This window comes from Lytechinus pictus, chromosome 15 (assembly GCF_037042905.1).
Source record: "Lytechinus pictus isolate F3 Inbred chromosome 15, Lp3.0, whole genome shotgun sequence".
Classification (NCBI taxonomy): Eukaryota; Metazoa; Echinodermata; class Echinoidea; order Temnopleuroida; family Toxopneustidae; genus Lytechinus; species Lytechinus pictus.
Genome location: NC_087259.1, coordinates 25,276,348 through 25,290,231, shown reverse-complemented (window position 1 = coordinate 25,290,231; position 13,884 = coordinate 25,276,348). Strand labels below are relative to the sequence as shown.

The 13,884-nt window shown below is 36.0% G+C and overlaps 1 protein-coding gene across 2 annotated transcripts in view; it reads right to left on the bottom strand.

Moving 5' to 3' along the window:
• LOC129277498 (ral guanine nucleotide dissociation stimulator-like) overlaps positions 1-13,884 on the bottom strand; it is a 36,706-nt gene that overhangs the window by 13,770 nt on the left and 9,052 nt on the right. Inside the window, exons 2-6 of one of the 2 annotated variants that reach the window (XM_064110350.1) lie at positions 12,774-12,908; positions 10,316-10,524; positions 9,348-9,401; positions 8,397-8,578; positions 1,319-1,458 (exon numbers count right to left, since the gene is read on the bottom strand). In XM_064110350.1, coding sequence (XP_063966420.1) covers positions 1,319-1,458; positions 8,397-8,578; positions 9,348-9,401; positions 10,316-10,524; positions 12,774-12,908 — 720 coding nt within the window. The remainder of the gene's footprint in view (positions 1-1,318; positions 1,459-8,396; positions 8,579-9,347; positions 9,402-10,315; positions 10,525-12,773; positions 12,909-13,884) is intronic. The other variant, XM_064110351.1, reaches the window with a different exon arrangement.

The window sequence follows — 13,884 nt, the reverse complement described above, 5'->3', positions numbered from 1 at the left end:
GAAGAACGTGTGTAATTGCTGTAAAATTAGCAAAACAAGCATGAGCTTCAGGCACAATGTTGGGTATTTTTCCAAGTAATAATAGTACACAGTCCCGTATGTGCTTATCTGTGTTGGTGATCTCAGTGTCATTGTTTTTTCAGCTTAGATTTCACAAAGTTCAGCCAATGTAATTCTACCAGGTTTACACTAGGTGGTTTCAGACCGCCTCAAAGTTTGTCAGTTCCAGGTATTCTCTGATCGGAAAATTTACCCCGATCAGAAAATACCAGGTATTTTGGTAATGTGAAAGCAAACTACGCGTAATTTCCCCGAAAGAAAATACCCGCTAAATAGTAGGTACTTGGCGAAATTACGAGAACTTTCGCGGGGATTTTTCCAAGGTCGCAGGTATTTTGGCAATGTGAAAGCAATTTACGGGAACTTTTAGCCCAGCGTGTCGTTGGGCGCGGGCGCCGTGGGTGGCTGCTGGGCTAGTGGTTTTGAATCTCGCGCCTTGCCTGCTTATTAGACCATACTGCGCATGCTCCTAACTTCAGGAATTTATCCCGAAGGGTATGTTTTGGGGCAGTGTGAATGCAGGAATAGTCAACGGGTATTTTTTAGCCTAAAAATGTTCTCGTAATTTAACGGGGATTCTTGTGATCGAGGCGGTTTGAAACCGCCTACTGATATAGTGACAATGAACATTGGTTTTACAGACTTTCTCATAGAAACAATGTTTACTGCAACTACTCCCATTTATCTTCAAAGTCCGTTTCATCAGTGCAACTGTTGGGATATACATGTAGTCTCTTTGTTGGTGGGACACAGTTGAAAATAGCCCAGTTGGAATAGTTTAACACCCAAAACCATCATATATGACATAATTATTGTTCTATCACAACAAAACACTTCACTAATCACAGTTATGATTTGTTCCATTCAGGGGCAGATCCAGGATTTTCCAAGGGGGGGAGGCACAATTTCCCTCTGAAAATTTGACAAGACAAAAAAAAAGGGAAAGGTTTTTGCTAAACAATACGAAGGGCATTTGTCCCAAGTAAAATTTGACAAGCAAAAAAAAAATAGAAAAAGGTCCTCCCTTGTGTATGAATTATATATTCCCATTCAAAATAGGCCTATTTACTGTGACTCTCCAAGGGGGGGGGGGGCACACTTGTGTATAAACATCATATTTACATTAAAAATATTGACCATGACTCTCCAAAGGGGGGGGGGGGCATGGGCATGATGTGCCCCCCCCCCCCTGATCCACCACTGGTTCCATTAACCAATGAGTAGTGATCGACCTGTTACATACTACAACAGTACTTACTGATTCCATCTTTGTGATTTGTTCTGCTAACAGCTGACTATCTATCTCCCTTATATCTTGGTATCCTATCGTTGCTAACATCATGAAATCAACTTCATCACAGACAGAAAACTGAAACTTGGGCACCTCGGGTGATAATTCTGTTCAAGGAAAAAGATGAAATACATGCAATTCCAATACATAATAAAACAACTTAAAGGAAATATACCACTGTCACTTCTTGGCCGGTATTCAATTGAAAGCATTGATGAAGTAAGTATTTTACTTGGCTAAGCTAAATGTTTATCATTCTATTGAAGAAAATGACGATTAAATGATTCCATAACATAATAAAAAATTAAAGGCAATACACTATAAAGGTCACATCAAACAGCACAATCATGGGACCAAATTTACTCAGATAGTTCCTATTGTCTTTGCCCAGGATGCAAAACTTTGATCATGTAGTCTTCAAACATGTTTCCCACTAGAATGATTAATAATTTTCATAATTTGGAAATCAAGAAAATAATGGATCTTTTCTATATGTTCAACCTGGGCAATCACAAACCTCCCGACACAGTATGATATTATACAATGCAGGCCAATGAATACATAAAAATATCTAAGCCTGATTACGATTTTGCAAATTTGAGTTTTTCTCAAGCAAAACATACATTGCTATGCTATGTAGCTATTTTTTCATTTTGAATTTTGCTTTAATCTTTGGTTGGGATCTTATAATCTCATAACATACAATTTTCAACAACTAAGCATTACGTTCCCTTGATAAAAGAACCGAAAGTAATTTTTTTTATCAAATGCAAAAAATGAGAGCTCCAGCTACGTAATAAGAAACACATTGTTTATGATACAAAGAGATGAATCATAACACTGCTAGGAATTAAGGGATTGGGGTTACAAAATTCAATACAACATCATACACGTAAGCCTACATAAAATAGATCAACCAAGATTATGATTTGTAAGATGAAAAATTAACAATGATTGAATGATATTCCTGGGAGGGATAAACTAGCAAAGCCTCTTCAATATGTTTTGTTTCAATCACACTGTCTGTATGTACATCTACACTGTACATTGGTTATAACAGAGATTATCAATAAGAACGAAGCTTAAGAACTAGAGATCATACGAGAGAGAAGTAAATGTATGTACACATGTGTAGATTAAATGAATCTTCCTCCATAATTAGTTTCTTCAGAAATACCAAAACTGCACATTGATTCGTTTCATCCTCGTGGAGAGTTAAAATGTTAATCTGATGGGGATGATAGTTTGGACAATAGTCTCCTTTCCCCCCAACATACTTTGTAGGCACCTGTGATGATTTTGGCATACTTCCTGCATGTGCAAGGGAATAACCATGGCAACCATGATTGCGTATTTCCTTCCAACTTTTCAGGGAGGTATATATTTAGTACAAATACATGGGAAGTTCATTGAAAAGAAACAAAAGTGATAGAGTGAGGAGAAAAAGCAATGAAGAAAACGAAATAATGAAAAGGAACATTGCAGTGAATCATTCTTTACTGTCATTTGTGTTGTAATCACAAGGGGATGGGGAAGGGTTTACCTACATGTAGCTGAAAAAGAATCCGATTTAATTTCATGATAAATATAATGCATGCAAACGCATTGTTATAATGATACACAATAACGCAAGGAGAGCCAATGATATACCTCATCAAGGTCCGCAGGTTAGAGTGCAATACATATATTCATTTGCCAAGTCGAGCAGAGTTTATTATTTCTGTCCTTAGATTTACAAGAAATCATGCAGTGTGACGTCACCTGATTGAGGTCATTAAAAAGCTGAAATAAGACTATTGCTGCTTTATAAGCTTTTCTTCTTTTAGCAAAATACTAAGAGGGGAGGCAGTGACTATGTATACATTGTTGTGCTTTGTAGCTTATAGGGTTTCATGCGTCAATTTCACTTTTAGCTTTCTTCTGTACGAGTATGTAATTCAGCGATTAATTTTGTTATGGGATAACAATAATTTTCAAGGTAAATTTTCTTCAATTTTCAGATTTGTTTTACTTTACTTTATCTGACAAAGTGATAGACAAGTGGAATGCCTCTGGCCGTCTCACCTGCATCACGCGATTCAATATAGCAGCAGTGCTGATTTTGAAAACTACTATAACTCGCACAAGATGTTCAGTGATACTTGGTTACTCTTATTTCAACGTTTTATGAACTAGACCAATACACTTATAGAGATATGATGGCAATTCAACAAATACCCCCAACGTGGCCAAAGTTCTTTGACCTTACATGACCTTTGACCTTGATCATGTGACCTGAAACTCGCACAGGATGTTCAGTGATACTTGATTACTATTATGTCCAAGTTTTATGAACTAGACCAACACACTTTCAAATTTATGGCTGTAATTCAACAAATACCCCAATTTGGCCAAAGTTCATTGACTCTAAATGACCTTTGACCTTGATCATGTGACCTGAAACTTGCACAGGATGTTCAGTAATACTTTATTACTATTATGTCCAAGTCTCATGAATCAGATCCATAAACTTTCAAAGTTATGATGGTAATTCAACAGATACCCCCAATTCGGCCAAAGTTCATTGACCCTAAATGACCTTTGACCTTGGTCATGTGATGTGAAACTCATGCAGGATGTTCAGTGATACTTGATTAACCTTATGTATAAGTTTCATGAACTAGGTCCATATATTTTCTAAGTTATGATGACATTTCAAAAACTTAACCTTAGGTTAAGATTTTGATGTTGATTCCCCCAACATGGTCTAAGTTCATTGACCCTAAATGACCTTTGACCTTGGTCATGTGACATGAAAGTCAGGCAGGATGTTCAGTAATACTTGATTAACCTTATGGCCAAGTTTCATGAACTAGGTCCATATACTTTCTACGTTATGCTGTCATTTCAAAAACTTAACCTCAGGTTAAGATTTGGTGTTGACGCCGCCGTCGCCGCCGCCGCCGCCGCCGCCGTCGCCGTCGGAAAAGCGGCGCCTATAGTCTCACTCTGCTATGCAGGTGAGACAAAAATATAAAACTGTTTCATGACCATTTTGATGTGCATACCACACCCATCAACACTGTCTCATGTTATCATTATCTGAATCTGTATAATAATCCAAATGGATACAACATCATAACAGCTGACTCTCAGATAATAAGGGGCCTTCTCATTACAATGTTTCCATGGTTACAAAGAGTTTCTCGACATTGCCATGTTACAGTCCTTGATTTGTCCCTTGTGATTGCTTGGTAGATATCTATTTTGAGTAGAATAGCAGTTTAATACGGATCTTCAATTTGATTCAATTATGTTTTGTTACTTTGTGTTACACATATGAAGAAAAGAAGGAAAGGATAGGATAATACATGTACATGTAGACGAATTCTGTAACCGTTTTCTCCCCCAAAATCATAATTTCTTGGAGTATACACTGTACATGTAGTTGACCTTTAAAGGGACACTCAGGGCTAAAAATATTTATATCTTAATAAATAGAGTACAATTCACCAGAGCTTAATGCTGAAATTTCATCAAAATATGATGTTCAAATAACAAAGTTAGGCCTACTGAATTTTAAGATTTAGCAATATTTTCTGAAAATGGTTATATGCACATCATCATAAATATTCATTAGGTGGTCACTATCCGGGCACAGACATAATTGAGTAGTTGCCGTCAAACAATTTAGGTAAAAAATTTAACTTGTTGGATCAACGGCTGTTGAGCGGTGACCGTAAGGTTGCCCGCCACTCAGATATCGGTCGATGATCTTGCAGCGAATTCAAGATCGGCTGGGCGATTACTTAAAAACAGGCCAGCGGGAGACAGCTCGGGAATCATTGGGTCGTCAACCGATCACTGCTCGGGCGCAAAACAGAAAAGTTCCCCCGATTTGACCAAGATCTGGCATTGAATAATGGGTAATCAACAGGTAATCAACTACTCAGCCATCGAGTCTTTACAGCCCACTCGACTTCTACAAAACTGATTGGGAGATGCCTAAATTCCAGCAGCACCCGAGCAGGCCACTAATCGGTTGGTCGCCGCTCTGAGGTGTGACTGAGGCCTAAATTGGCAGATTTTCCTCTAATAGCATGGTTTTGTTTAATTGGATCTTGCATTGGTTTTCAAGCTATTTGCTGTATTTTTGTGTTGCATTTTAAAAAATCATGGGCCATTGCCCTCATCTCGAATAATAAGTCTCGAAATCCTCTAATAATTTTTTAACTTGTGATGCCCGGGTTTTAAGTGGATCTGAATTTACACATTATTATGTCAGACACTAACACTAAATTCCTCAAACATGTGATTTCATTTTAAAAATTTAATGCAAATTTTGTTTCTAGACAAAATTCATATATTTCCAGCATTCTTACTCTTACTGGAACAAAATCAATAGATTTCATTATTTCATTATTGATAGGGAAGGTATTGCTAACAATTTAAATAAAAATTGAAAGCAAAAGTAATATACAAACATAAGAGATTAAGAAAATAAAATCAAACATGCAAGAAAATGTTTAGACTTCCATTTACTTTTTAAACAGAAACTTTTCAAAAATAGTTTTAGTTAAGTTCTCGGTCTTTATTTACTGAATTAACAGTCAAACAAGCAGACGGATACACTAGAAATAAAATAAGTAGATTTACTCGACTTCTACAAAACTGATTGGGAGATGCCTAAATTCCAGCAGCACCCGAGCAGGCCACTAATCGGTTGGTCGCCGCTCTGAGGTGTGACTGAGGCCTAAATTGGCAGATTTTCCTCTAATAGCATGGTTTTGTTTAATTGGATCTTGCATTGGTTTTCAAGCTATTTGCTGTATTTTTGTGTTGCATTTTTAAAAATCATGGGCCATTGCCCTCATCTCGAATAATAAGTCTCGAAATCCTCTAATAATTTTTTAACTTGTGATGCCCGGGTTTTAAGTGGATCTGAATTTACACATTATTATGTCAGACACTAACACTAAATTCCTCAAACATGTGATTTCATTTAAAAAATTTAATGCAAATTTTGTTTCTAGACAAAATTCATATATTTCCAGCATTCTTACTCTTACTGGAACAAAATCAATAGATAAAAATTGAAAGCAAAAGTAATATACAAACATAAGAGATTAAGAAAATAAAATCAAACATGCAAGAAAATGTTTAGACTTCCATTTACTTTTTAAACAGAAACTTTTCAAAAATAGTTTTAGTTAAGTTCTCGGTCTTTATTTACTGAATTAACAGTCAAACAAGCAGACGGATACACTAGAAATAAAATAAGTAGATTTAGTAGATTACCGGTACATCGTTTTCTAACGTCATGAATTTTTTTTTTTTTTTTTTTTTTTTTTGTTGGGGGGGAATAAGATACCCCAGGACTAGTATGTACCTCATACTCTTGCTACCGATCTGTTTTGTTTACCACTTTTATAAATACCAGCCATAATCCTTGGTGATTCACCACTTTTATACCAGCCACAATCCTGGCCAATTCACTATTACTGGATAATGAATGTTTAATCCCCTATTAAAGCCATGCGGTTGCAATATTAACACCCACCACAATACTAGTTTGTTCATAAAAAAACAATGCAATATACATGTACATCTAACTGCTAAATGCAAGACACAATCTAAAATCTCTTCGTGTTATGAAGTTTTGCCATGACATTGCTTGCTTGTGTGTGTGCTAAAATACATGTACATGTATATTATGCAATCCAACTTCGTGATTGTAACAACATAGAGCCCTTCAAATCTGAACTAAAGACCCACCTTTTCCAGCAAATTAGTAAATAATGGGAAACATCGCTAGAGGGTATTCATTTGTCTCGCAATCTACTCATTTGTCTCGCAATCTACTGTAGTAGATTGCGAGACAAATGAATACCCTCTAGCGATTATTTCATTCCGCAATAATGAACCTATTTAGTACTAATGGGAAACATGTTGGGAGCCAGAGCCTTTGAACTTTTTTTTATATACAAATGTTGTTCATCATCATCATTATCATCATCCATTATCATCATCATCATCGTCATCATCATCATCATCATCGTCATCATCATCTTCACATCATCATCATCATCACATCATCATCATCATCATCATCATCTTCACATCATCATCACATCATCATCATCATCATCATCATCATCATCTTCATCATCATCATCAGCACCATCATCATCATCATCATCATCATCTTCATCATCATCATCATCAATACCTACTCTACTTACCTGTCGGTCAACATCTGGAAATAAAAAACTTACTCTGATTATTTGTCTATAGGCTTTAATTTGAAGCCTAGAATACTATTTTTAGGACAATATATTTGTTGGAGAAGTCTGAAATTAAAGGAATCATTCAAAGCTCAATACAAGCAGGCAAAGCATTTTTTTTGCAAGAGCCATTTTCCTTATCAGTCGAAAATTCACAAGAGCCATTTCTCATTTGCAGAGAGTGAATTTTGAAGTTGGGTACACTGGTGCCCTATTGTGTGGATATATGCCTGCTGAAAAAAGTGGCCTTGACCCAAATTTCATTTGGAACTTGAAACCAGTAAGTCGCAACTAAAGACCAAATGTTCCTCTCACATTAATGAATTATGTTCAGAAGAATTTCAAATTACTTGCTTCACTTCTATTGTCTTTTCAATTAGTATTCATGTATAATATAGTTTTTGAAATGTTATGAGCTTCATCATCATCATCAACATTACCTTCATTATCATCATCATAATCAATATCATCATCATCATCATCATCATAATCTTTCATCTGAGCACACCCGTCATCATCAGTTGGTAGAATGTGTTGCTAAGCACCTATTTACAACCAGAATTCTTCCAAGTTTTCCCCACCATGAGCCTGAAACAAGTCCAGGGCTCTCATTTGTTATGTCTTTAATAGTCAATGTATCTCTATTATTATTTATACACTGTTCCTTTATCACTTTTCACGTAAAACAAACAATATTAAGTTTGAATTTCAATTTTGATTCAAGATTCTCTGGCTGTTTGAAATCAGACTGAATGAATAACAATCTTTATGACTAGACTTACTCTTTGGTGAATCTTCATTCTCAAAGGATGTCATCAGGTATTCAGCGCGCAGCTGGAGTTCTACATCCTGAGACACATCCCGTGCAAACTCCTCAATCATATGAAGGCAAGGGTAGTCAGGCGCTTCTCGGAAGTCGTCCTGGCTCTCCTCAAGCCACATCATCACTACTGACCGGATATTCCTGAACAAGGAAGTTTGGGGAAAAAAAAGGAAGAGTTGTGATTTGCATAAATATCTAAGATGGGAAGTCAATGTGAGCAAAATATGTTGGGAATGTCTTTAACTCTTTGTTCGCTGGGCCATGAACCCCTCTGTGATGAATTATTTTCAGGGAGGGAAACAATGCATTGTTTGCTTGAGCCTGAAATGCGAAGTTCGCACGGCATCAAGTGTGCATTGGTGCGAAGTACACGTGGAAAGGGTTAATAAATCACACCCCATCTACTCCCATCACTGCTCCAGACACGGAATGAGTAACCAATCATGTTTGTCTCAATACTACAGTTTAGAAGAACCATGATAAAAAAATTGTGAATGAATTTGCTCAGTGTAGTCACATATTTACCAGCACTCAGGGGGGGGGGGGGGGTGGAGGTGGTTCATCCTAAAAATTGATGGTTTGTGTTGCAGGTAAGGAGATAGAGGGAGGGGGGGGGTATTGATGGGGGTTGGCTCCTCTATCCATCAAGATAGAGGAGTTGCAATTTTGTTCTAGTTGGATGTATGTTCCTTCTTCTTTGGGCTTCTACCAAAGAAACTTTGTCAGGGCTGACATCCCTTTTAACTTTACACTTGCATGAATGTCCACGAGTCTTTCAAGCTGGTTTTGGCTTTCCAGAACATTACATTTTCTTTATAGTGCTTCTAAATGTTCATTAACATTATTACTCTGATCTTAAATAGAGTTACGCTAGTATGCTGCTTCTGTATGTTTCAGAGGAAATACTTACTTAAGTTGTCTGTCTTTCTCTGGTTTTCTTGACCCCTCCTGCAGTTCTATGTACCTGTAGAACCCAAATTAACAATATTCTTTATTTTACATTTTGAAAATCATATATGACCTGGTAGGTGTTTCATAACAGTTTATGTAAGTTACCAGCGACTTTACAAATGACTAGTGATCCATTCTTAGGCACTGAATCAACATCAATGAAAATTGAGTGTATATAAAAAGAAAGGACCTGCAGTTTGTACAAAGTCACTCATAACTTACAGACAGCTTTATGAAACACCCAACAAGTGTGACAAAACCAACAAAAAGTCACCAAAAATGAATTCCTTGTTAAATATCCCTACTGAAAGAGGAGATTCTCAGCTTTAAAATGATAACTAAAGACTTTTGGGTGATCCTTACACTCATTACAAAGAGAAGAACATTCACTATCATTTTAAACTTCTGAGAAAAGAGGGATTATTTCATTGTGCACAAATAAACTCATACTATTGTGCAGAGGTGACAAAAAGATTATGAGAACCCATTAACGTTTTCTTTATTGAGGGGTCATCGAATTGGCTCCAAAGTTGTCACACTAATTAGGAACATCCTGTTCATGATTACAGACAAGTCTAAATGCAGGAACTTTTCCAGTTTTTTATATTTTTATTCATGGGAGTTCAAACTTCAAAATAAAGGAATTTGGTTTTCAAATGCAACATATCCGGACAACAAGCTCAATTGTACATTTAATATTGAGAGTCTATCTTTATATCAAGAAGTATGATATTTTCAACAAGGCTATAGACAATTAGTAAACAGAATTATTGTACATTTTACAGGTACATGTATTACACTGTGTATAAAATCCAAAGGAAACAATAAGGTGTCAAATTGTGTTTGGCATTTGTATCATATCCCTGATTTTTTAATAAAATCTAAACCAAATGATAAACATCCAGAGATGAAGATTTTCAAAAATACCTTTTGAGGAGAATACCCAGTGCCTCCCGGAGTGAACTAAAGGTTTGGTATGTTGAGAAGAAAACATTGATGTAGACAGAATCCATCTGTTCTACAGCTATTGGCAGGTACTCCACAAGGCGCTGCACGGACGCCGCCTTGATGGTTCGTATCCTCAATGTCTCCCACTGCAGATACGATAAGAATTGAACACTACTTTCCGGAGAGGACTGTGATCGGTTGATGATGGTGGTTGACGTTATGGGAAGGACAGTTGATAGGTTGGTAATGTATTTTAGGTCAGGTATGGAAGGGAGAGGGACAGATGTGGTAGGATTGATGGTAGGATATTTGGATAGAGTGAATGAAGTACACTTGATATGTAGACACATTGTTCATGGGTATGGCCACAGACAAATACAAGGAGATTTTTGGAAGGCATGGATAATACTCAAATGTTGGAAGATATGAATGCATTTTGTATGATATGAATGATTTTACAGCATGAATGTATTTTGAAAAGATGTGCCAATTGATTTTACATAGGATGAGGAATTTTCAGAAATTGTGAATGCATTTTAACATGATGTGAAAACACACAGAGTATGAAAGTAGAATAGGTTTGATTGCGGTGTAGAATGACGTAGTTTTGAAAACAGTGTCAGCGTCATCATTTTATGGTTTGTAATTTGAGACATATTGATGACATAAAAGATATGATTTAATCAGTCATATCCAAACATGATCAAAGTGACACACACAGACAAAATGTGACAAATCATTCCTCATACATGTAATTGCAGTGAAAATTTAGCAAAAAAGGAAATAACAATTAAACAAGTTTTCAAATCGTTTGTTTTCTCAATGGAATATGAGAAAAGTATTTCACAAAAGGATATCACATCAGAAATTACAAAATGTTGGCATTGATACATAAATAGGTGCATGTATTGTTGTAATAGTAAAGTTAAATAAAAAAAATAAAAATAAAAAAAGGCAGTGAATATTCTCCCAAAACATGCAATATTTGAGATTCAAAGAATATGAATACAATTGTCCAAATTAAGGTCAGTGTTTGGGTTTAAAGTAATGGAATATTCCAAATACAGGAATCAGTTTTAAAGGTGTTGTATCATATTATGGGTTGACATTTTGAGGGTTGATGTATCAGTTGGGAGAGGCATCCAAGACAAGGAGGGAAAAGAGAAAATAAAGAAATACAATGAATAAGAATGAAATTCAAATGTTGAGTTGCAGCAGAAGATGCTATGTACATGTATAGACAATGAAACAAGAACAGCAATAACGTTATGACATTGTGCGTGTACATTATTACCACGGCTAATACCGGGGAAATATCATGTTAAGAAGGGTCCGCTGGGAGATCAGTTTTCGGCACTGTTGTTGTTGTTGCTATTATTGCTCATATTATTTTTATTATCATTATCAGTAGTAGTAGTAGTAGTAGCAGTAGTAGTAGTAGTAGTAGTAGTAGTAGTAGTAGTAGTAGTACATGCAGTAGTAGTAGTAGTAGGAGTAGTAGTAGTAGTAGTAGTAGTAGTAGTAGTAGTAGTAGTAGTAGTAGTAGTAGTAGTAGTAGTAGTAGTAGTAGTAGTAGTAGTAGTAGTAGTAGTAGTAGTAGTAGTAGTAGTAGTAGTAGTAGTAGTAGTAGTAGTAGTAGTAGTAGGAGTAGTAGTAGTAGTAGTAGTAGTAGTAGTAGTAGTAGGAGTAGTAGTAGTAGTAGTAGTAGTAGTAGTAGTAGTAGTAGTAGTAGTAGTAGTAGTAGTAGTAGTAGTAGTAGTAGTAGTAGTAGTAGTAATAGTAGTAGTAGGAGTAGTAGTAGTAGTAGTAGTAGTAGTAGTAGTAGTAGTAGTAGTAGTAGTAGTAGTAGTAGTAGTAGTACATGTAGTAGTAGTACATGCAGTAGTAGTAGTAGTAGTAGAAGTAGTAGTAGTAGTAGTAGTAATAGTATTATTTTGATTTACCTGTAAATACTTTCTGTATGGATTTTAATATTTCAATTTGTATCAAAGTTTAGTGCTGGCTGGAAAACAGGGCGATGTATTCATACATTTGAACTCTTTTTTAATATCAGATAAAAAAATAACAACAACAATAACAATTAAAAAAAAGATAATATACAATGTTTCTAAAGTGCCAAATCTACACTGATTAAGTGCTATTAAAGGCATTGAGAAAAGGAAAAAAGAGGGAAGTGACAAAGGATATTAAAGGGAATACAAATTGTCACAATGAAAGGAAACTACTACCTGTAGAAGGCAATTTCAAATGGGTTAAAAAGCAATTTGGAAACAATCAACATTTACAGTTACGAATGCAGTTGATTCTACAGGGAAAAGTCCAGCATGTTCAATTTACCGATCCCCATGATTTCTCAGATTTGGAACCAGAAGGTAGAGGAAGATTGTATGACATCAACAAATTAACATTAAAATAAATGAAAAGTTTTGATACTAACATCATCTTGTTGAACTGCAGCGGAGGCATCTGTTGCAGACTTCTTATAGCTCACCTTCTTGAGAAAGACAGAGTAGATGATATCATCCTCACGCTCCTCACCCCAAAACCTGAAGGCACTCTCCGGATATCCCTCCTGATACGAGATACATGTAGAAAGAATAATAAAAATAAAATCATCATAGCGGCATGGCCGAAATGTGATGTATTTACAAGGTAATAATGATATGAAAATTCTTCAAACATAAACAAAGATAATCAAAGATGAATAAATGTTATGTATTGCCAGACAGGCAGTGTAATGTTCCTGCTTGAGAATGGACCCGACGTTCTGCTGGAATGCCGTGCTTTTTTTGTTATTTCTCTGCAATTACACATTTTGCAAATATATCAACACTATGGTGGTACAATAATGTAACAATAAATATTCATAACATGCAAAGCAAGCCCATATGGTCTATTCACAAAAAGGCCACAAAGTTTTTATTAGAAGTAAGCAACGTTGTGTTGCGGTGGTATTTCAATGACCCTGTTCATATACATGTACAGTACATCATCGGAAAAGAAGGATCTGTCAAAAAGATCACTGATAGCTCACCAGTGTACATGAATGGGGAATAAGGCTACTGAATAGTACCAATAATGGTTTACTTCTTCAAATACATTTTAGATCTCCCTGATAACAGCTAGTCTGCAAACACAGACTCAAATGTGACACTTAAACAAATTTTACCATACCATGTGTAGGGCGGACACTATAAAACTCCAAACCCTGCCTACGTACAGTATGTTGGTACATTTACAATTTGCATATAGTGCATAATATAGAGTCTGAAGTAGTGAGACTAGATTCACTATGTACATGTACTGTGGTTGGCTCTACTACAGACAAAACCTTTGGCATCTAGTCTTCACTCAAGACATGGTTTAATTGGTTAAAGTGTCTATATATGAGTCTGTGCTTGCAGATTAATTCAGGCTCTGTGCATTATGCAAAAGCTAAAGGTCTGGGCATGCAGACTAGCTACATGTAACAGCACAGTAAACATACAGAAGTAGATATTAAAAGAATTTAAAACTCGGGTGGCATGAGAAAACAGCAGAGAAACAGT